Source organism: Malania oleifera, chromosome 12, assembly GCF_029873635.1.
Source record: "Malania oleifera isolate guangnan ecotype guangnan chromosome 12, ASM2987363v1, whole genome shotgun sequence".
In the NCBI taxonomy this organism is placed as follows: domain Eukaryota; kingdom Viridiplantae; phylum Streptophyta; class Magnoliopsida; order Santalales; family Ximeniaceae; genus Malania; species Malania oleifera.
Window position 1 is genome coordinate 63,873,677 of NC_080428.1, and position 25,614 is coordinate 63,899,290.

At 37.1% G+C, this 25,614-nt stretch overlaps 1 protein-coding gene across 1 annotated transcript in view; it reads left to right on the top strand.

Annotated features, from left to right (window-relative positions):
• The first annotated feature begins 1,310 nt into the window (after positions 1-1,310).
• LOC131144324 (beta-glucosidase 40) overlaps positions 1,311-25,614 on the top strand; it is a 53,043-nt gene continuing 28,739 nt past the window's right edge. The window contains exons 1-7 of the mRNA XM_058092889.1: positions 1,311-1,589; positions 3,101-3,167; positions 3,999-4,057; positions 4,184-4,259; positions 6,332-6,403; positions 6,607-6,694; positions 6,927-7,182. Coding sequence (XP_057948872.1) covers positions 1,437-1,589; positions 3,101-3,167; positions 3,999-4,057; positions 4,184-4,259; positions 6,332-6,403; positions 6,607-6,694; positions 6,927-7,182 — 771 coding nt within the window. The 5' untranslated portion in view covers positions 1,311-1,436. The remainder of the gene's footprint in view (positions 1,590-3,100; positions 3,168-3,998; positions 4,058-4,183; positions 4,260-6,331; positions 6,404-6,606; positions 6,695-6,926; positions 7,183-25,614) is intronic.

The following is a 25,614-nucleotide window of genomic DNA, read 5'->3' on the forward strand; positions in this document are numbered from 1 at the left end:
TTAACTTATAAGGAAAACCTCTTTATGGATTGATGTTTAAGTGAAATGCTAGATTATTTTTGAATATTTTAAAACAAAATCCAATATAATCTATTGTCTTTGCCATTTTAGAAATCTAATATATACATTAAATTAATGACTTCTCTTAACCTTCCACTTATAACTCTAAGTTCCTAATCACAAATTGCCAAGCATCTTCTTATGCAGACACAAATTCAAGCATGCCTTATTATAATAATATAACTTTTGCAAAAGAAAATCTCCTTATATAGATATCGAATTGAATTACATGCCAAAAAAATATTCACCTTTATTTCAAAATAAAATTCATTAATTATGCTCTAACTTATTAGAAAATAACTTTTCTCAACAAGTAGTAAAATTAAATGTATATCTATCCACATCTTAATTAACATTGAAAACTAAATCCAAAAGGTCCATAGTACATTGCTAATCTAGAAATAAAATCTAAAGTTTTCTTAAAACAACTCATAATTACAAAAAAAAAAATTAAAGTTCAAAATAAAATAATGTGTAATGGTTGCACACAAATAACCTATGCATATTTGATATGAGACTGTGTTTGGAAGTATGAATTTTGGATCTTGGATTTGGATATGAGTGGATTTGAATAAATTTTAAGGTACAATTTTATACTATATTTTTTCAAAGTCTTATACAACTCCAAGTCCAGGGCCTCTTTGAACATAGGATGAGGTAATGTTTGGGAGCATGAATTTCAAATTCAAAATTTGAATTTGGATAGATTTAGATAAATTTGAATACGGTTTTATATTATATTTTATCTCAAACTAATATAACTCCAAATTCAAGATGTAAAACTAATATAACTCCAAATTCAAGATGTCTCCAAGCATAGGGTACTAGTTTTTATTTATCTTGTCATTCTAAAAAAAAAGGCTTATTTTTAAAATATTTTTTTCAATAGGCAGACAGCTTTCACCTTTTCGATTTGATGTCATACCATAATATCTAAAGTGACGTATTGGTAGCTGGAGTCCCGGATTATAAAAAAAAAAGTATTTTAACAAATTAGTTATTATTATTATTATTATTGGCACTCAGCCGCAAATATGCAACAAATTAAGATAGGTCAAAAAGCAATCCAAAAGAAAAAATGCATAAATTGGTATGAACGCGTGTGAACGTAGGAATCCATCTTTACAGCCCCAGCCACCACGGCGTCCGCCACCTTGCGACTCTCTCTCTCTCTCTCTCTCTCTGCTGTAACCACCACCACCACTGCCACCCCCCCACCCCCACCCGGGTTCTCGGTTATTTTAGAGACCATCCATTTCCTCATCTCCTCCTCTTCGTCGATCTTCCAATAAATACCCATAAAACCAGCAGCAGCGCTCACTCTCATTTCTCTCTCTCTCTCTCTCTTATAATAAAAAAACTGCAGGCGGGCGGCGATGGGGTCGACAGCGATCAGAAGAGGGTTGAATGCTCTGCTTGTAGCCGCAGTTTTAGGGGAGCAGTTGCAGACGTGTTTGTGTTTATCAAACATTAACAGAGCAAGCTTCCCTGAGGGTTTTGTTTTCGGAACTGCTTCCTCTGCTTTCCAGGTCCATCTCTCTTCTCTTCTGTTCTTCTGTTCTACCATTAATCTCCTCGCTCCTTTGTTATTAATTAAGTTTAATTTCAATTCTTGATTATCTTTCTTCACAAACAGAAAAAGACAACAACTAGTTCATTCATCTATTTATTTATTTATTTATCTTTCTTTCCTTTTCTGGAGGATCACTTCTGCGGTATAATTAAATATACAATCTATTTATATATATGTATTCAGGGATTGGAAAATGCAGGGAGTACTGACTGCAAAATTGTTCATATGGGAAAATGAAAAATGCGTTCCGGAAGAAAAAAACTTCAAGCTTGTTCAATGTAAATTTTTTTTTTTTAGTTTTCAAATAATTATTTAAAAATTAAGTTACCTTAGGAAAATATTCTTAATTTTCTGAATTTTTGTCTGAATATTAAAAATTTGAAAATTAAGTGATAATTTATAATAAAAAATAAAACTACTCTCCAAAACTGAAAAAAATCTTATTTTAATTTTCACAAGTGAACGTGGAGAAACCCTTTTTTGGTTGTTGCCAAAATAAGAAATAAAAAGAGATATTATTTACCTGCCCAATTTTTTAATTATTATTTTTGCAATAAGGGAAAGGCATACAAGAGAAGGCACTCGTTGGGTCACGAGATGACCTTCGCATACGCTGTTCTATTGTGTTTTTCCTTTTCAACTCTTCAAAGTAAAAAAGGTAGACCCACTTTTTATGCCGCAAATGCATGAGAACTGGAAAATTTAACTAATTATTCAGTTAACATTTGTATTTTTTTTAATCTAAAATATAAAGGGTGAGCATTCATTTTTGTCCTTGAATTAATTAAAAAATAATAACTATGATTAGAATTATGAAGATAAAAAATATCATAAATCAAAAGATGATCTAGTAAAGAATAAATTTAATTTTAATTATTTTTTTATTATTGTATTTTTAAACTTACTTTTCATTGTTTCTAGAACAACTTATTATTAAATTTTATTCTAAATTATGAAGGTTGAAAAATGGGGAAATTTTCCTCAATTATTTTATTAATTTTTTTAAAATTTTGAAAATTTAAGGGTATCTTAATTGCAACGATAAAAAATAAAACATCGAGCTGCTTTTAGGTACTGAAAAAAAATAAAAAATAAAAACTAGGAATGCAAATAGGTGTATTTTCACCACTTAAGAAAAAAATAATTCAAACTTATTATCAATTTATTTATTTTTGGTACAAGTTCAAAAGGGTTTTTGCCCCTTAAGTTGGGAAGATTATTTTTTCATAACTCACCTTTAGTTTTGGCGTTTTGCTTAATCACAACATTATCTTCAATCTTCCACATTAATTAACATAGAAGGTAGCCTTCTCTCCTTCAATCTTTCACATTAATCATTAATTAGCATAGAAGTTAGCTTTGTGTACTTCGCTAATTAATAAAATAAAGACAAGTTTTTTTTTTCCCCTTTTATAAAAGTTTAAATTACTTATTTATTAGTTTATAAATAAATTATTTTCTTTGCAGTATGAAGGAGCGGTAAAAGAGGATGGCAGAGGACCCACGGTGTGGGACAAATTTTCACATACCTTTGGTAAATTTTCTTTTTCTTATTCATTTTTTATTAAAAGAAAACAAACATAAGAATGACAATTTTCAATCGAGAAAATAAATTTTACAAAATTGAAGCCCAGAGAATTCGGACTTTGGTTTTGGTGCTTCATTTACGCTTTTCAAATTAGGGTTCGGTTCCTCCCATAAATATTTGAGGTTGGGGTTAGGGGGGGTTTGGGAAGGTAAGATTCCACATGGCTACGGGAGTATGTCTCAATGGCACGCACTCGAAAAAAATAAAATAAAATTGAAGTGCAAGAGAAAAAAATGCAAGAAAATAACACTATGTTATAATTATTAAATAGAATAAGAAAAGGGAAGGAAATAAACATCATATAGAGTATATTATTATAGAAATGCCCATTTCGAAGTTCTATTCACTTATTTATCGACTTTTTAGATCTTTCCATACCAAAAGGTTTTGTGTGACAAACAATGCCGTTCAATTATAAACAATAATAAATCTATGTAGTGTTTACTTGAATCTTATCATATTCCATTTAGCAAACCAAATATAAAACAAGTAAATAATTCATCATCTTAAGTTACATCTCGTCCACGAGATTTCTTTTCTTACAAATAAAATGATTATAATAGATATTTGATAATTTATGTAAAAAAGTGTAATTATTATTAAGAACAATGAATAGATAAGAAATAAATTTTACTATATGAAAAATTTTATTTCTTATCCATTTCATATCACAGATGATGCATCTCAGCCCAATATAATTGTCATCATTTTCTATCTTATTTCCTATAAATATGTATTCTTCTAAACCAAGCACAACCCCACATCATGTTGCTGCAGGTAAGGTACTTGATTTTAGCAATGCCGATGTTGCTGTTGATCAATACCATCGTTATCCAGTAAGTCTCCTTTTTTGCTGATCTTACCATAACAATGTCTGTTCTTTTTCTTTCTCAAATCAAGCGATCAAAATTAGTGAATGACTTTGGGTGGAATGGCATGTACATGGGTTGGTTAATCAACAGGAAGACATAGAGCTTATGAAGAGCATGGGGATGGATGCCTACAGGTTCTCAATTGCTTGGTCAAGGATTTTACCAAGTAAGGTTTCTTTCATTTACCCCTAACTTAACATCAAAATCCCATGACTCAATCACTTAAGTAAGCCCCCCTCTTTTTTTTTTTTTTCTCTATAAGTCAGTCAATCATTCAGACTTAGGAAAGCCTTTATTAGTCTCTGTACATAGAGAAAATTTTGTCCATAAAGCTGTCAAAAAAGTAAGAAGAAAAAAACAGAGAGGAGAGTTTCTTGACATAGAAAACAAGCTTGGTAGGTTGCTTGTCTTTCATTTCTAGGTATGAACACTGCCCATATTTAGTTTTGTGTCTTTTTTGGAATATACAAGACAGACAACTCTGACATTGCTTATTATGTGTTGCAACCCTAATCTCAGTATAATGCTTTCAGGAAAAAATTACAGGGATTAAGTTTTGGGCCATTATATATAAACTATTCATTCTTCAGTCTCTCTCCCTCTCTTCCTTTTTTCGTTCACATCTCAATAGTGAATTTCTCATTTCTCAACATTGTAGGCTTTGTTTGAATTGATTTTCTTTTTGAAAAAAAATAAAATGAGAAGAAGTTACCTTTTCTCTATATGTGAAAGATTTGTTTAGATAAAAAAAATAAAATAATTTTTTGTTATGTTTTCTCTCTATAACTAATCCTATTAATAGTGAAAATTTGTTAAAAATGAGACTCAAAATTATAAAATTTTTGTTTATTGGTTTACTCTCTTTCTCTGTACACACATGTAAATATTCACTTTCCTTGAAAATCAAATTTGAAAAATTAGATCTCTTCAATCTTTTCCCTTTCTCTATGATTTTTTTTTTTCGAGTCAAAATATTAAGAGAGAAAATTATCAAATATGATTTAAAATTAAGAAAAAAGTGAATAGCATGCTAAATACAGTTTTAGATCATTGAATTATGCTGTATATACATATTTTTTTAGTATTGTTAATTGCTAAAAATGAAAAAATGGACCTTTTTTTTTTTCTGTTTTTCTTTCTTTTTTAAAAAATATTATTGAAGTTTCAAAACAGCAAACTAAATAATATAATTATTTATTAGTCTCATGATCACATAATTCCTTCTTCTATGAAAAGCCAAAATCAAGTTCCAAGAACACACGCAATTCTCAGCATCATACAAAATTCCCTAGTCCACAAGCCATAACCCTTCCAATGCGTCAGTGAGTCACATGGGGTACATAGAAGAATTAAAGAAAACAGGGCAAACAACTGGCAGTCTACCTTTTTGCGAGGCCAGGAGCTCTGTTTGGTTCCCCAAACCAGCAAAATGCAAAATCTTCGAGGCACTTTTGATGTCATGAGTGGCCAACAGCCGCATCCCCCATACAGCTTAGCTGCAACTATAGGGCAGGCGACCCTATCTATGGTTGAGTCATTTGGGGATATTCCCATATGAGATCATCAAGGATGGGTTACCATTCCTCAAGACTAGGGTATAACCCAAAGGCCACTCAACCACACACATGGCCCATGGATATGCATCAAGAAATCTATTTCTACGAGAAAAATACAACAAATCTTTTCCTATCTCTTCTTTTTCTGGCAACACTTTGGTTAAATTTTCCAGTTCCAACACACGTCTTGCTCTTGTTAGATATTGAGGCAAGAAGGCTCTTATCCAAAGCAAATATGAATTCAAATCTAATGTCTCTCCAAATATAAGATAAAGATATTTTGTTCTATCAAACTCTTAATCAAAGCAAATAAGTAAAAAAAAAAAAAAATGCAAAATAGATACAGTAGTTTAGATGATTTGATTTGAAAGTGTGATCACAGATGAAGATCATGAGAAAAATCATCTAAATGTACTGTCTACCGTCTAAATGTAGGTATAACAAAAACTGGAATTACTCGAAGTTCCTAGTCGTAAAACCTTATGCAAATGATGAGGAAAACTGTTTAAACCTTATCATAGATCAAGAGGCATTGGAAAAATAAATTTAAGATGTACTCGTGAGGGGACCTAGAAAATTTTACTTGTCTTTGTTTTTTTTTTTTTTTTATGTTTAATATAAAGTTTTTGCTCAATAACATATACGAAAGAAAAATTCTAAGTATGTCCTGCACATGTGCCAGACGGAACTGGGGAAATAAACCAAGCAGGAGTGGATCACTACAATGCTCTCATCAATGCTTTACTAGCCAAAGGTACCTTTCATCCTCATGTAATTTTGTAGATAGAATTTTGTCATATCCATAAACGCAGCATTAATCCCTCAACAGCACCATATATACTGATGCATCTGTCGATGGTAATGAACAATTCCTTGCGTGAATCAACATAGGAAAGGGATCCACCTGTATAACTCACTCAATGAGAATTCTTACCACATGGAATGTAACTCCTGCAGGAATTGAACCATATGTGACCCTTTACCATTGGGACCTCCCCCGAGCCTTAGAGGACAAGTACAAAGGACTGCTCGATCCCCAATTCGTGTATATAACTTTTTCTCTTATGCTAATTATCGATTTCTGCTATCTATTCTTATGACTATACATGGGTGTATAGGAATGAAATGGGATGGGACAAAATGGACAAATGTATAACTCATTTGCTCATATTTTTATTCAAATATTCATTTCATTCCATTCCTATCTGACAAGTGAAACGAAATTAAGAAGAAACCTTTGTAATGATGCAAGTAAAGGACAATTTTTTGGTTCACAGAAAGGACTATGCGGTGTATGCCGAGACCTGCTTCCAGAAATTTGGAGATAGGGTGAAGCACTGGATCACATTCAATGAGCCACATACAGTAGTGACACAAGGCTATGATGTGGGTCTCCAGGCTCCCGGCCGCTGCTCTATTCTTCTTCACCTTTTCTGCCGAGCTGGAAATTCTGCAACCGAACCTTACATTGTGGGGCACCATATTCTCCTTGCTCATGCTACCGCAGCAAATATTTACAGGCAAAAATACAAGGTAACAAAAATTTTGTGCATTAGCCTTTACGTTAATATAAAAAGGGCAGACGAAACACGAAGAGAAGACGAGAACCGTGGTTTAGTAATGTGCTCATCTGCACAAAACCTTAATGCGTGACTCATAGTATCACATTGCATAATCACGATTGGGACAAAAGCTGTGCATCCACGATGCATCACTGGGCCTTTCTATATGGGGAAACTTTTGGTGCACAAGGCAAGGGACATCCTTTTGAGTATGTATGAGCCACTAATTAACAAGAATGATATTTAGAATCCACTTGAGAAGGAAGACCACCTTCAAAAGTGTTGAGCTGCAGTGGAGACGGCGACAGCCACCTCCACCAACCCTAGTCCACCTCTGTTGAATTCAAGCACATCACCCTTGAATTCCATTTCCACCTACCATTCCCACCCATCTCCTTCCATGGCTATATTTATATATGGAGATGTGTGTGTGCGTGATATATTTGTAATAGAGTTGAAAAAGAAGAGAGAGAGAGAGAGGTGCGAGAGAGAGAGTGAGTTGTGTTGTCAGTTGAGTTGAGTGGAGTGCAGTTGCCTCCTCCTCCTCCTTATATTTTCTTCCAATTTTAGTGAGATTGGTGTGTTCCGTGGACGTAGGCTAGTTTGGGCCGAACAACATTAAATCTTGGTGTTCATATTGTTTATGTTTGGGGTGTGATTGTTGTTCCTCGATCCCTAACAATTGGTATTAGAGCTAGATTGGAGCAAAACCCTCACTCTCGGCCACCGTCCATAAATTCAAGTAGCTCAAAATCAAGTTTTGAGCACACTAGAGTGTTTCTCTTGATGAGATGAAGCCAATGGAGCAAACCGGAGCTCGAACAAAGGCTCAACGAGTCCACACACTCCCATATGTGCCTCCAGAAGTTAGTCATCATCGCCACGTGTCGTCACCCACCACCTAGTCACCGGCGCATGACCTCATGTGTGAACCAGTCTATGCCGCGTGTACCACACGCGTTTGCTAGAGGTTGAAGAAGAAGTTGACGTCAACGTGAAGCCCCTCCTGCGTCAGCCAGCCACATCAATCGTCACCTCATCGTTTCGTCAGCAGCTACCACACACGTGGTAGTCCACATCAGCGCCACATGTTTGCTTAGTCATTGCCAACGACAGCGTCATGTGGCATCTTAGTTAGCATCCACGTCAACTGCCATGTCATCAACTAAGACTCAATTTGCCACCTTAACAGCCACGTCAGCAAACAACATCAGTGACAGCAACAAAATATTCCATTAAAAAGAGCATATTCCGTTAAGTTTGATCGAGGGTTGATTTTTTGACCAGAAACTTTGACCGAACTTTTCGAAGCCATTTCAGGTCAGTTTTTCGAACGAGTCTAACCATTCCAAAGGTTTTCGGCCATTCAGGATCCAACCGTGCCATCTATTTAAGTTGGTTTTATCTCTAGATAGGTGAATTGAGATGTCGAACAAAAATAACAAAAAGATTGGAATGTTTGACGACACCAATTTTGGTTTTTGGAAGATGCAAATCGAGGACTACTTGTTCGGTAAGGAGTTGCACTTACCATTGAAGGGAAATCCAGAAGTCATGAAGGAGAACAATTGAGAGTTGCTTGATCAGAAGGCTCTCAAAGCTGTCGGGATGACATTAGCAAAGTCAGTTGCCTTCAACATCAAGCATATGACAATCACCAAATCACTTATGGATGCGCTTTCCAACATGTATGAGCAGCCATCGGCCGCCAATAAGGTATATTTAATGAAAAGTTATTCACCATGCACATGCTCGCTGGTGAAAATTTTAGTAAACATCTGAATGATTTCAACAAGTTGTCAGATCAATTCGCCTAAGTTGAAATCACATTCTATAGTGAAACTCGTGCCTTGTCGATTCTCAGTCAGTTGTCCAAGAGTTGGAAAGGTATCGTTATTGCAATCAGTAGCTCCACGGGAAAATCAAAGCTGAAGTATGACGAAGTTATCAACATGATTTTGACGAAAGAGATTAGGATGCAGTCAAACAATGCTTCCACTTCAAGTTTAGTCCTGAATGTGGAAAGCTGAGAGAAAGATTCAAGGAAAGGAAGCAGGCATAGGCAATTAAACAATCGCGGTAGATCTAGGACTAGGCGATCTAGATCCAGAAATTCCAAAGGTTCCCAGGGCACAAAGAATATTGAGTGCTGGAGCTGTGGGAAGACTAGGCACTATAGAAATCAATGCAAAGGTCCAAGGAAAGAATCTGAGGCGAAGACAGAAGCAAATGTCGCTTCAGAAAAAAGGTGATATGTTGATATGCTTTTTGGAGAGCAAGCAGGATTCTTGGGTCTTAGACTCTAGAGTCTCATTTCATACCACTTGTAGTAGACATTGCCTAGGGGAGTATACACCAAGTGACTACAGTAAGGTATACTTTGGTAATGATCAACCTTGTGACATAGTCGGCAAAGGAATTGTGAAGATAAAGATAAAAAGGTCCATGTGGAAGTTGAAGGATGTCATATATATATATATATTCTAGACCTGAGAAAGAACTTGATCTCAGTTGGGCAACTGGCGGATGAGGGATACACTACAACATTCATTGGCGATGAATGCAAGATATCAAAGGGCGTACTAACGATTGCACAAGGTAAGAAAAGTGGCAACACTTTATGTGGTCTCCAATGTCTACATGTCTATTTCAGTTACTACAAGAAATGACAATAGCAACATTGACGCCAAATACTTGGTCACATGAGCGAGAAAGGACTCAGGGTGATGCACTCAAAGGGAAAATTGAGTGGTCTACGGTGAGTGGAGATTGACATGTGTGAGGATTGCATACTCGGAAAACAAAAGAGGGTCAATTTCCAAACATACACTCATACCCCAAATAAGGAGAGACTTGAACTAGTCTATTCAAACGTATGGGGATCGACGAATGTCTCACCCACAGGCGGAAGGAATTACTTCGTGACATTCATCGACGATTATTCTCGAAAGGTATATGGGTTTACTTTCTGAGATATAAATCGTATGTCTTTAATGCTTTCAAGATATGGAAAGCAATGGATGAAAATGAAACTGGTTTAAAAATCAAGAAGCTGAGAATAGACAACCAATGGTGAGTATGAAGACACAAGGTTACAGAAATTCTGCTATAAGCATGGTATCATGATGGAAAGAAGTGTGCCAAGTATGCCCCAACACAACGGCGTAGCCAAGTGGATGAACTGTCGTTGACCGAAAGAGCCAAAAGCATGTGTATACAGTTATGTCTACCAAATAAGTTCTGTGCAGAGTCAGTCAACACAACAACATACTTGATCAACAAGAGTCTATCAGTACCATTGGACTACATTCTACTAGAAGAAGTATGGAACGAAAGAGAGGTGAGACTTTTACATTTGAAAATTTTTGGTTGTGTTGCATATATGCATATTAGTGATCATGTTTGAAACAAGCTTGATCCAAAGTCTCGGAAATGCACCTTCGTCGACTATGGTGAAGATGAGTACGAGTATCGCATTTGGGACGATGAGGACTAGAAGGTGATCAGAAGCAGAGGCGTGATCTTCAATGAAAAAGTGATGTACAAGGATAGACATATAACAGAACCCACCAAACTAGTTTAAAATGAAACAACTTATGTAGACTTGGATGATGTCCTAGAAGGTGTTGGGACACAACAACAAAATGCTAAGAATCCTTAGGTGGAGGAACACATATCATTGCACCACCACTTCCTACTCCAACTCCGAAGCTTAGGAGATCTTCTCACCCTCATGTACCAAATAAAAGGTATATGGATTATTTACTTTTTGCAGATGGAGGAGATCCTGAATGCTATGATGAAGCATGTTAGGTGAGAGATTCGAGCAAGTGGGAGCTTGCGATGAAGGACGAGATGAAGTCCTTCACCTCCAACAAAATGTGAGAATTAGGTAAGTTGCCCAAAGGTAAGAAGACTTTTCACAACAAATGGGTGTACAGGATCAAAGAGAAGCATAATGGCTCCAAGAGGTATAGGGCCCAGTTCGTAGTCAAAGGCTTCGAGCAGAAGGAAGGAATCGACTACACCGACATCTTTGCACCCGTTGTGAAGCTAATAACCATCAGATCAGTCTTGAACATTGTTGCCTTAGAGGGCCTACATCTCGAGTAGTTGGATATGAAGATGGTATTTCTTCACAGTGATCAAGATGAGGAGATTTACATGCACCAATTAGAAGGATTCTTAGTGAAAGGTAAAGAGAATCTTGTGTGCATATTGAAGAAAAGATTGTAAAATCTCAAACAAGCTCCCAGGCAATGGTACCAAAAATTTGACAAATTTATGCCCAAAAATATTTTCAGAAGTGCAACGCCGACAACTGTTGCTACTTTAAAGGGTATTAGTCTAGCCATATCGTTAAATTGTTTTATGTCGATGACATGCTAGTCGCAGGATCAGATATAGAAGAGATCAAAAAATTAAAGCAGTAATTGTCAAAGGAGTTTAACATGAAGGACTTTGTTAGCTTTGGTGCAATCCCAAGAGGGGAGGGGGGTGAATTCGAGATTTAAAAAATTCTTCCTAAGTTTATCTAATCCAACAATCAGTATTATGCAACCCAGGGGAAGTCTAAGCAATTTCAAGCCCAAACAGATATTTAACCAATAAGCATAAACATATAGGTACAGAAAATAAAGTGCGGAAAGTAAAATGACACCAGATATGTTATCGGGGGTCGTCCAATACTGCTACGTCCCTGCCTTGGCTCACTAGCACAAGAATTTCACTACAGCTCACTTAACGGGTGGAGTGGCACCGGTTACAACCAGGTCAACTCACGGGACTGACCTCAACCTACACTTTACCAGAATGGTGCACCTAACTTTCCTAACCGGATTTAAGCCAATCCGAAACTATTCTACAGGGCTGGTCTCCCTCTTCAGGCCCACACCTGGAATACAACAAATGTATATAAATTTTGCGTATAAGGAAATATGCTTCTTAACAAGCAGATATGTACCACAATATAGCTTAAATAACAACGCAAGCACAAATGATAGTAAATATGCTCAATGTGTGCTAAACTCTCAATCTAGTGTAAATAAGCAATCAAGATCTGGAGTATATTTCTAAGAAGACTTTGAACCACAGTATGAAATATCACAATATCAGTTTAGGGTTTCAAAAGATGCTAGCAAGATGATTCAAACAACCTCAACAATATGTTCTCAATATACTAAACACAAGAGATGTTTGAATGTAGACTTGAAAAATATTTTTGCACACAAAAATACGGGTTATGGTATCTTGCAATATCTATGCAAGAACCATAAGTCTCTAAGTTTTCCCCACACAAGATTTATTACATTAAATCAGTGGGAAAACTTATGCTTAACTCTCAATATCAAAACCAATCAACAAACAATACAAATGAAAGTATTAAGTAAAATGAAGTGGAGTATAAACACTCAAGGCACTCTCACAAAGCTTGGTTGACAAAAAAATAGGTGTATGAGAGTAGTATGAAAAAAATAGGATTTGAAAATTTGAGAGAGTTTTGGCTTAACTTTAATTGCTAATCCCCCTAATTTTTGCAAATGAACTTGTATATATAGGCAAGGGCAATTTATGACCGTTGGGGACATAATGGGCATTGTTAAAAAGATTTTAAGTGAGTTTAATAAATTAACCCATTTTAACCTTTAATTATCAAGGTAAAAATAAAAACACATCAAAAGTTTTGGGTGCCCGAGTCCAAGTTCAGTCAACCGAATAGATACAGCAAGAAAAGTTATTTTCATGGTTTGGATGTCTGAATTTTAGTTCGATTTGCTAAATAAGGCAATTCATCAAAAAAACCGTGTTTTGAGTGCCCGGTCTAAAGTTCGGTTTGCCAAACTCAAAAGTTCGGTCGCTCGAGACTATTTTGAACGTGAGGTTCGGGTTGCCAAGTTGGTGGAAAAGTTCCTAACATAAGTTCGGTCGACCATGGACGATACGTGTATTTGAGTTTGGTTTTCCGAACTCAGGTCAATCATGTTGACCGGTCCACGGTTTGGGCACCCAAGGTGTTTTGAGCACCAAGGGTTCGGTCACCCGACCACTCACAATTTTTACCCTTTCAGTCTAATTATACTCCAGTTAATTCTCCTAATAAATTATGCGATATTGGGGACTTAATGCCTTATGTGTTGGGACCTAAAATTCAACTAAGGTCATGTTCGAGCTTATCTACCTACCATGCATGATGTAGATTATTACAAGTCATATTGAGTTACAGTCCATAATTAAATTACAGTCCAAAATGAAGAATATAAAAATAATTACAAATACAACACAATTTTCTCCATTCTTCTGTGTGATCACCATACGCCATCATGATGTAGCTTTTTGTTCAAATACACACAAAGGGTGAACCTGCATGCAAGCTCATGACAAATGTCAGAACCACATGTATTTGTCATTATCAAAATCGGGATATGGCCAACTAGGTCAACAATCTTCCCCTTTTTGATGATGACAAATACTTTATGCAAAAGTAGGTACAGCCAAGAAAGACTCCCCCTGACTATATGCATAAAGAGAATTAAAGCTTAATTTAAATTTATCAATGTACCCAATTTTGCCTCTTCTCCCCCTTTTGGCAACAGCAAAAAGGGTTAAGAAATATAGCATGAAGGCAACAATCATTTAGATACAAAAGATAAATTGGGAAGATTTCTAAAAAATTCGAAAGAATGCCTTTTGAAAATAGAGCAATGCTCAAAATAAATCTGCACCTAAGTGACCTGATTTTAGTTCAACAATGAATGACAAAATATGAAATATAGAAATTAAGCAAACAAAATATAACTGGTTATTAAAAGATTTAAATGACATGAAAAACATAGTTAAACCAGAAATATCCTTGAACCATTGCAATTTAAGATTTGATTTTAAAACATACGACATTTGATAACTGGTAGAAGGTTTGAGCATAAAGCAGTCTAACTAGTTCGTATGCATTTTCATGTGTAGTTATCGAACCAGTTATGCCATTTAAAACAATATATATATATATATATATATATATATATATATATATATATATACATATATATAGTAATAATAAGGCAAGAAAAAAAAAATTTAGTTTTGAAATTAGTTCTTGCCATAAAGGATTTAAATAAATGTATATGTCTATATATTCCCCTTTGATATTTGCAAATAATACTGGGGGTGCCAGCTGAAAAAGAAACTTTAATTTAAAAACAAGCAAGCACAAATTTTCTGATTTGTCAATTGAGCACGTACTAACATATAACCAAAAAACCACAACCATAATGATCCTAAAAAAAAAATTATTAGTCACATGCAAGATCATATGGCAAACACAAACAACATGTGGCAAAGCAATATATATCAAGTTAAGATTTTCACAAAGATCATTTCATTTAAGCATATGTCACACTTGATTCAAAACGGATCTAAGCTAAACATATTGAAGAGCATCATAACAGAATAGGATTTTATGTTTAGATGCTCCCCCTTTCAATTTGAATTATAACTTAGATGAAATAAGCTACTTGTACTCATCAAGATTGATTTCACAAGGTAAGTCAAGAGTATAAGCCATTCATTTTAAATTCTTTAACTCAACCATACTGATGATTTATCAACTATATTATGATTAGTATGGTCATCCCTATAGGCCACAGATGCATCTTAGAAAACATATTAAGGCATGAACTAATACTCATAACCTAGAACAATCCATATCTATATATAGACCTTTAACCACTGGATATGATGTTCAGGGTTTTCTAAAGAGCTTCAATATTAAAGAATGTGAATTGATGCATATGAATCTTTTAAGTTCTTTCTATAAGGATTGAGGTGGGCTCCTCTAATTATTCGATGATTATACTAGGATGAAATTTAATATTTAATTATTTTCATTCACCCTTTCAAAAATATTTTAACATTAATTTTATCATGAATTCAATTGTTGACTTTGGTGTATTCCCATAAAACCTGTACCTAATAGATTCAAGCAAGCAATATATAGTTCAATTGAAACATGTAAGAAACTATAATCCATTACCAGCATGCAATTCACATCAACTGCATCTGCCATCCGCCATGCACAATGCATTGTAGACTAAGCATGCATTTAAGTAGTATAATCAATAATTGATAAAAAAGATAAACTATCCATTAGAAGATATACTCATTTAACGTATAATGAATAGTAGGAATTCAGTGCTTTTCATATGAAGGCACATGGGCATAAAAAATAAAAATCATGAGAGCATTTAATGTATATATATTTTCATGAAGAGAAATGCTCCCCTTGATTTATGCACTTATTCAATTTATGTCTTTTCTTAATTATCTACTTTCTTTAGCCAAGGTTATTAAGATTTTCAATGAATTTAGACTTGGCATGAATGCTTTAGGCTTAGAGGACCAAAAGGTCACAATGAATATTTCTTTCAAAGTTATAAGTCTACAATGCCTCTTCTCTTATGAATTTCAATATGTAAGAGGCCCCAAGTTGGAATGGCTTTTGATTTAAACTGCATGTGCATAAGTCTACTTGAATTTTATACTTTCATCTAGATTGAGACCTAGGCGATCATATTAGGCATTCAACTCATCTCTAAGTGTATAAAGTTCTAATGGGTTTGACTTAAAGTTTGAGAGCTTTGCGTGAGAAGTGGATTAAATACTCTTAAGGATTAAAAGTTTATGTTAAGTTCGAAGGGTATTCAATATTAGTGGACATGATTCAAGATATTTGCATGGAATAGAATGACTAAAAATTTATCAGGCTTTTAGGGCTCCAAGATGAGTTTAAGATCAAATGATGCTTAATATATGTGATTCACTTCCTAAAGCTCAATCTTATGCAATGGACACCAGTTGCTTAACTTAGGATGTTTATATTTAAGCATGAGTTAAATATTTAGAATTTTTTACCTGGAAAGATGTCATGTCCATTTTGAAGTTGATTTTCATTCAAGTATGCTATAGCCAATGTTTTCATATTTTATCCAATCATTATGATATATATATGTGTGTGCGTGTGTGTGTGTGTGTGTTAAGTTTAAATTGGATATTTTATTTGAGATTGCATAATGGCTAGATTTTCTAATGCTCTTAGCATATAGTGAAAGTGTATAATGAATGCACATACTAAGATTTAACATTTTAAGCATAGACCACTTCGTAGGCCAATAGACATCACTCCCCTAAAACCTAGAACCTAAGAAAAGCATTTATGTAACTCCAATTGGAATTCATTCCTCCTTAAGTTCTAATGAGTTTCCTTTCTTTACAACCCATATGTGACGACCTGCTTATTTTTCCACATTTTTTTTCCAAAATATAATGAAATCAATATTACAAATCTCAGCAGATCATAATCCATTTGGACCCGTGGGTACTAGGGATACATCAGAACAGAAAACAGAAGCCTAAGCAGTAGGAAACATACAATCACAATATTATAAATACGAAAACATCCATCACAATACTACGAATACTAGAGTCACTATATCCACTGTATTTCAGTATATACATCCCAAAAACAAAATCTAGGGACATTTCCCACAAAATCCAACTGTCCCTACTAAAACTTACTCTTCAAAAAGGGCAGACAACAACTCTAGATCAGCGGGACTTTTCCCGCTCTCCTATCTGGGGCTCCTGAAAAGTTTATAAAATTTTGGAGTGAGACACCTCTCAGTAAGGGAAATAAACTAATACTAGTGTGTGACAACATGAGTATTTCGTGTTATAAATACACCATACAGAACATATTCAATAACTATTTGTCAAATCTGGGAAAACATATATATATCATCAAAACATGGCAGAATATACTGCATTTTCATAAACATATCTCATCTCATATAATAATGATACAAAAACATTCCTAGTAGGTTAGTTGGCTGTTGTCATGTATTACCCCCACATGACTGGGTTGTGTGGCCCGAAGGCAGGACCTGATAATGGTTGCCCGACCACTGCCAAGTAAAAAGTACAGTCTGTAAGTCTGATGGGTCTGCCCGACCTGGTCCGTACACCAGGGGCGATCACACACTTCTTAAAAACCACATCGACCATCTAATCTCACACCACTCTGTACAGCGGCGTTAACACAAATATCATGATCACGAAGACCATGGACACATAGCAACAGTACCGTGCAAGTACTAGCCTAGACCAAGCCAACCAGGTTTTGATATCATATTACATATACTAAAACTATGATACATGGATGTCTTATATCATTAATTATCAGATCAATCATATCATTTTGCATATATATATGTATGTCATGAAAATCATTGGCTCGTACGCCGGTATTACACATTTTTCCATAGCTCAGCTCGTACGCCGAAAAATCATTTCATAGCACAACCCGTACGCTGGCAAATCACATCCATAGCTCGGCTCGTATGCCGGCAAATCATATCATAGCATAACTTGTATGCTGGCAAATCATATCCATAGTTTGGCCCGTACGCCGGCAAATCATATACATAACTCAGCTCGTACACTGGCAAATCATACACATAGCACGACCTGTACACTAGCAAACATATAAAAATCACGACCTGTACGTTGGTTTTCCATTATAAAATCCGTATCATAATCACATTTCCAGAAAATAGTATTTCATAACATTTTATACTCATGCCACACTAACAGATTTTTCACATATTCAACATACGATCATTTGCAACAGTATTTTCCCAAATATAAATCATATATAATTATATTTATTTCCTGAACTCAAATGCTATATATACATACATTTTCTAAAAAAGAACTAGTTTAGTTTATCCCCTTACTTGATTCCTGAAAAGCCCCTAAGAAAATCTGCCCCACACCCGCAGGGTTCCCAACTCAACACCCTGGAAACAACATTCCCCAGAATTAAAGTTTAGTATTTCTACGCGTATAACACTTTCTACAACTGTCAAAAATCCAAATATTGAGTAGAAAGTCTTACCTTGGATTTGGGATTGTTTCCACTTCAGCCCCACTGACGATCTGCTTCGGCAGACTTGCAAAGAACTTTCCCACGAGCGTTGTGGTGGCTTCAGATCGTTGAACCGGTGGAAATCTGACCCGAAATCGAAGAGAGAAGGAGGAGAAACCGTATAGGGAGAGAAAGAAGGATTCGGCGCAGCAAAAATGAACTAAAAATCATGTTTAATCCTATTTATACTGCGAGATTTGTTAACGAGCCATGTCACCTCGTCGACGAGTCCTGCGGAAAATTCGTCGACGAACTTCAACCCTCGTTGACAAATTTCAGGCTTCTGAAATACCTCTCTCGGTATTTTCTCATCGACGAATTCTGGCCTCGTCAATGAGCTCCTGTTATACCCTCGTCGACGAGTCCCCTGCATTCGTCGACGAAGTTGACTACCTCCTTCTGTTTCCGGTTTCCATTTCCTTTTCTTTTATTATTTAAGTACCATTATTCTTCGGGTCGTTACATTCTCCACTCCTTATAAAATTTCGTTCTTGAAATTTACTATTCACATAACTCGTCATCCCTTAATAAGGAAAAATGTCTACTTATTTTATTACTTACCCTCACTTATAGCGGAGAAATACCGTGGTTACATTCCAAGTCCTGGGAGATTACATATACAAAAGAAAAATTCTCCCAAAACTAAAATGCTACACTAATTAAACCATCACATGTACTTGCAAAAAGAAATATAGCTTAACTACTTAAGTTTTTTGAAATAGATGCGGATACTTCTGCCTCATTTGTTCCTTGGATTCCCAAGAAGCATCTTCAATTGCATTATTCCTCCACAAAACTTTTACCTAAGGAATCTCCTTGTTACGTAACTCCTGTACTTTCCTATCCAGAATCTGTATTGGTACCTCCTCATACACCAGTGAATCATTAAACTCTAATTCATCATAACTGATGATATGAGAATGATCTGGGACGTATTTCCTCAACATAGCAATATGGAATATGTCGTGGATTCTGGACAACATAGGTGGTAAAGCTAGCCTGTAGGCTACCGGTCCCACTTTATCTAGAATCTCAAATAGACCAATAAACCTAGGACTAAGTTTGCCCTTCTTCCCAAATTGCATAACCCCTTTCATCGGAGCTATCTTCAAAAACACATGATTACCCACATCAAATTCCAGATTTCTGCGGCAATTATCAGCATAACTTTTTTGTCGGCTCTAAGCTGTACTGATCCTGTCTCTGATAAGCTGAACCTTATTATGCGGTTGCTACACAAGCTCCGGCCCCACTACTTGCCGCTCATCCATTTCATCCCAAAAAAAAGGAGATCGACATCTCCTACCATATAAAGCCTTAAACAGTGCCATGCCAATACTGGACTGGTAACTGTTATTATATGCAAACTCTACTAGTGGCATGAACTGAGTCCAACTACCCCCAAAATCCAATACGCACGGACGGAACATATCCTCTAATGTCTATATCGTCCTCTCAGTATACCCGTCTGACTGAGGATGGAATGTTGTGCTGAAAGATAATTGAGACCCTAAAGCTTCCTATAAGCTTCTCCAGAAACGTGATGTAAAATGCGGGTCTCGATTTGACACAATCAATACTGGCACCCCATGAGAACGAACTATCTCCTGAATGTAAATCTCCACTAAACGGCTGAGGGAGTAGCTGATCTTGATAGGTATAAAGTGGGCGGTCTTAGTCAAACGGTCAACAATCACTCAGATGGCATTCTGGCCATGTAATGTCGTCGGCAGTCCTGACACGAAGTCTTTAGATATATGATCCCATTTCCACTATGGGATAAATAACGGCTGCAACTGCCCTGCCGGCCTCTGGTGCTCAGCCTTTACCTGTTGGCACGTCAAACATTGGGCTACATACTCGATGATCTCCCTCTTCATACCACTCCACCAATAAAACTCTCACAGATCCCTATACATTTTCGTACTATCAGGATGAACTGTATACAAAGATCTGTGAGCCTCCTCTAAAATAGTTTTTCTGATATCAGCATCAGCAGGAACACATAATCTAGAACGGAACCGTAAAGCTCTGTCATCTGTAATATTGAATTCCTCCTCCTAACCACTCTGTACTCTGTCTATCACCTCTGCTAATTCTGGGTCTTCCTTCTGGGTGACTTTAATTCTCTCCTGCAAAATAGGCTGCACCACTAAACTGGCAATGTGAGCTTGAGAACCACTCTCAATTAATTCGATGCCGAATCTCTCCAGATCCATCAAGATCGGATACTGGATCTCCATAGCCACCAACACTGGTTCCCTGGATTTCCTACTCAACGCATCAGCTACCACATTTGCTTTCCCTGGGTGATAACTGATGGTACAATTAAAATCCTTAATTAGCTCCAACCACCTTCTTTGCCTCATATTCAGTTCCTTCTGCGTGAAGAAATACTTTAAGCTTTTGTGGTCAGAGAAAATCTCACACTGCTCGCCATACAGGTAATGCCTCCAAATTTTCAATGCATGTACCACTGCAGCCAATTCAAGATCATGTGTAGGGTAGTTCTTTTCATATTCTTTTAACTGCCTGGATGCATACGCCACTACCCTGTGATGCTGCATCAATACACAACCAAGTCCCTTCAAGGACGCATCACTATAAATGACATACCCCTCACCCCCTGATGGGATAACCAATACTGGTGTTGTGACCAATTTTTACTTCAGTTCTTGAAAACTCTGCTCACAGCTGTCGTCCCACTCAAATCTGACATTCTTCCTCGTCAGTTGTGTCAAAGGTCCTGACAAAGTTGAGAATCCCTCAACGAAACGACCGTAATATCCAGTTAGCCCCAAGAAACTCCTGATCTCCTAGACATTTCTCGGTCTAACCCAATTCACTACCACCTCAATTTTGTTAGGATCCACAGAAATACCGTCTCCAGATACAACATGCCCCAAGAACACAACCTTCTCAAGACAGAATTCACATTTACTGAACTTGGCGTACAACTTCTTTTCTTGAAGTGTCTGCAAAACCTGCCTTAAGTATGTCTCATGTTCCTCATAGCTTCTCGAATAGACTAGTACATCATCAATAAAAATAACAACAAACTGGTCAAGGTATTGGTGGAAGACTCTGTTCATCAAGTCCATAAATACTGCAGGAGCATTCGTCAAATCAAACGGCATAACAAGAACCTCGTAATGCCCATACTTGGTCCTGAAGGCCGTCTTTGAGACGTCTTCTGCTTTCACTTTTACCTAATGGTAGCCAGATCTGAGGTCAATCTTCAAATACACCCGTGTACCCTGGAGCTGGTCAAACAAATTATCAATACGGGGTAGAGGGTACTTGTTCTTGATTATCACTTTATTAATCTCCCTATAGTCTATACACATTCTCATAGTCCCATCTTTCTTCTTTACAAATAAAATTGGAGCTCCCCACGGAGATACACTAAGTCATATGAAGCCCTTATCAAGAAGATCTTGCAACTGATTCTTCAATTCTTCCAATTCTACTGGCGCCATTCGATAAGGTACTTTAGAAATCGGCGCTGTACCGGAAGGTAGATCAATAGGGAAATCTACCTCACGATCGGGTGGACAGCCTGGTAACTCATTTGGGAAAACATCTATAAACTCCTTTACTACAGGCGTGCTAGCAAGTTTCAATTCATTCTCTAACATTTTTTTCACAACAGCCACAAACCCTTGACAACCATTCAGTAGTAGTCTTCTGGCCTGAATAGCTGAAACTAGCTGAGGCGGGAATTGCACTCGCGACCCTACGAACTTGAATTCTGCTTTTCCTAGAGATCTGAATATCATGTCTCGTGCTCGGTAGTCTATGTTGACAAAATTAGCTGCTAGCCAATCCATGTCAAAAATAACATCAAACCTATGCATGTCCGGCACTATCAAATCAGCAGACAAAGTCTTTCCTTGAATATCAACTAAACAACCTCGGAGCACCCTACTACACCTCACTGTTGACCCAGTCGGTGTAGATACCAACAATTCAACATCTAATGATTGTGTTTCAGCCCCACATAATTTAACACACCCCGAAGACACGAACTAGTGTGTAACTCCTGAATCAAATAATGGAATAACTTTAAAAGAAAGCATAATAACCATACCTGTCACCACGTCACCTACCATCTCAACCTCACCTGGCATCAGAGTAAACACCTTGGTTGGAGCCGTATTTCTCTGTTGGCCCCCACGTGGCGCCTGATAACCTCCCTGGTATGGTCTAAGAGCTGGAACTACATCTAGTGGGGTATGGCAGTCTCGCACCATATGCCCCGATCTACCACAGCGATAGCACACCACCCCTCCTGCTCGACATTCTCCCTAGTGTCTCCTACCATAAGTCTGACAGACTGGAGAACCCTACCCTGCCTGCACCTCGCGTCCTCCCGTCTCCTACCTCCGCCCTCTACCATAGTTTCCTCTCCTCCACTGACCCGGTCTTTGACCCTGCTGGTAGCTGGTAGATGTAAATCTCTTCCTTTGCCCTTGCTCCTCTGCATCAAGACGCTCACCAATCTCTGCCAAGGCCGCCCTATCGACTAAGTCAGCTAAGTCCTAGATCTGCAGCACCACCACCTGCTTGAATATACTTCGTCTCAAGCCTCTCTCAAACTGCCTCGCCTTCTTCACTTCATCAGGAACAATATATGGGGCGAAGCGAGAGAGCTCGATGAAACACGCTGCATATTACTGGACGGATAGCTGTCTCTGCTTCAGACTCAAGAACTCTTCTACCTTAACCTCCCTGACAGTAGTTGGAAAATATCTATCAAAGAACAATTCTTTAAACCGGTCCCATGTCATGGCTATCAGAGTTACCCTCTGCTGCTCCAATAATCTCACCGCAGTCCACCACCTCTCGGCCTCTCTTGTCAATCTATAGGTGGCGAAGGGGACCCTCTGTTCCTTAGTACACTGTAACACGACCAAGACCTTCTCAGTCTCCTGCATCCAGTTCTCGGCGACTGCAGGATCAACACCACCCGAGAATGTCGGAGGATTCATCTTTGTAAATTTCTCTATGGTGCACCCATGGCTTGCAGATGGACCACTTTTCTCCCTCGAGCTCTTAGCGATCTCAGCCATTACCTGTTGAGCCACGCTACGTAATACCGCATCAGAGTCGGTCCCAGCGGCACTTGATGGTCCTGCTCCATCACTGCCACTCGCATGGGCACTATTTCTTCCTGGATCCATCTTGGAAACAACAGACATAACCAAGAAATCCTATCCTCACCACTTGTCTCAGCATTTCTAACTCATTTCTAATCCCTAGTTCTACATTCTAGGAGCAGAACCCGACAATAACTTACTATGATTTTCCTGATATCACCACCCCAATAAAACACAGAAACTACCACAGAAGTCCTACCTCTAGATTGTTGAACAAAACCTCAATTCATTTCCTAAACTCTGGTATTGTTTTCGCTGCATTCTAAAATCTATAGAACCTAGCAACTTAGGCTCTGATACCAAACTGTGACGACTTGCTTATTTTTTCATATTTTTTTTTCCAAAATATAATAAAATCAATATTACAAATCTCAGCAGATCATAATCCACCTGGACCCGTGGGTACTAGGGATACATCAGAACACAAAACGGAAGCCTAAGCAGCAGGAAACATACAATCACAATATTATAAATACGAAAACATCCATCACAGTACTACGAATACCAGAGTCACTATATCCACTGTATTTCAGTATATACATCCCAAAAACAAAATCTAGGGATATTTCCCACAAAATTCAACTGTCCCTACTAAAACTTACCCTTGAAAAAGGGCAGACAACAGCTCTAGATCAGCGGGACTTTTCCCGCTCTCCTATCTGGGGCTCCTGAAAAGTTTATAAAATTTTGGGGTGAGACACCTCTCAATAAGGGAAATAAACTAATACCAGTGTGTGGCAACATGAGTATTTCGTGTTATAAATACACCATAAAGAACATATTCAATAACTGTTCGTCAAATCTAGGAAAACATATATATATATATATATATATCATCAAAACATGGTAGAATATACTACATTTTCATAAACATATCTCATCTCATATAATAATAATATAAAAACATTCATAGTAGGTTAGCTGACTGTTGTCATGTATTACCCCCACATGACTAGGTTGTGTGGCCCGAAGGCGGGACCTAACAATGGTTGGCCGACCACTGCCAAGTCAAAAGTACAATCTATAAGTCTGATGGGTCTACCAGACCTGGTCCGTACACCAGGGGCGATCACACACTTCTTAAAAACCACATCGACCATCCAATCTCACACCACTCCATACAACGGCGTTAACACAAATATCATGATCACGAAGACCATGGACACATAGCAATGGTACCATGCAAGTGCTAGCCTAAACCAAGTCAACCAGGTTCTGATATCATATTACATATACAGAAACTGTGATACATGGATATCTCATATCATTAATTATCAGATCAATCATATCATTTTGCATATATACATATGTCATGAAAATCATCGGCCTGTACGCCGGTATTACACATTTTTCCATAGCTTGGCTCGTACACCGGCAAATTATACTATAGCACAGCCCGTACGCTGGCAAATCACATCCATAGCTCAGCCCGTACGCCAAAAAATCATATCATAGCACAGCCCGTATGTTGGCAAATCACATCCATAACTCAGCCCGTATGCCGGCAAATCATATACATAACTCAGCCCGTACGCTGGCAAATCATACATATAGCATGGCTCGTACGCTGGCATATATATAAAAATTTCGGCCCATACGCCGGTTTTCCATTATAAAATCCGTATCATAATCACATTTCTAGAAAACAGTATTTCATAACATTTTATACTTATGCCACACTAACATATTTTTTGCATATTCAACATACGATTATTTTCAACAGTATTTTCTCAAATATAAATCATATATAATTATATTTATTTCCTGAACTCAAATGCTATATATATATATATATACACATACATTTTCTCAAAAAGAACTAGCTTAGTTTATCCTCTTAATTGATTCCTGAAAAACCCCTAAGAAAATCTGCCCCTCACCCGCAGGGTTCCCAACTCAACACCCTGGAAACAACATTCCCCAAAATTAAAGTTCAGTATTTCTATGCGTATAACACTTTCTACAACTATCAAAAATCAAAATATTGAGTATAAAGTCTTACCTTGGATTTGGGATGGTTTCCACTTCAGCCCCACCGATGATCTGCTCCAGTAGACTTGTAGAGAACTTTCCCAGAAGCGTAGTGGTGGCTTCAGATCATCGAATCGGTGGAAATCCAGCTCAAAATCGAAGAGAAAAGGAGGAGAAAACGTATGGGGAGAGAGAGAAGGATTCGGCGCAGCAAAATGAACTGAAAATCACGTTTAATCTTATTTATACTGCGAGATTCGTCGACGAGCCACGTCACCTCGTTGACAAGTCCTGTAGA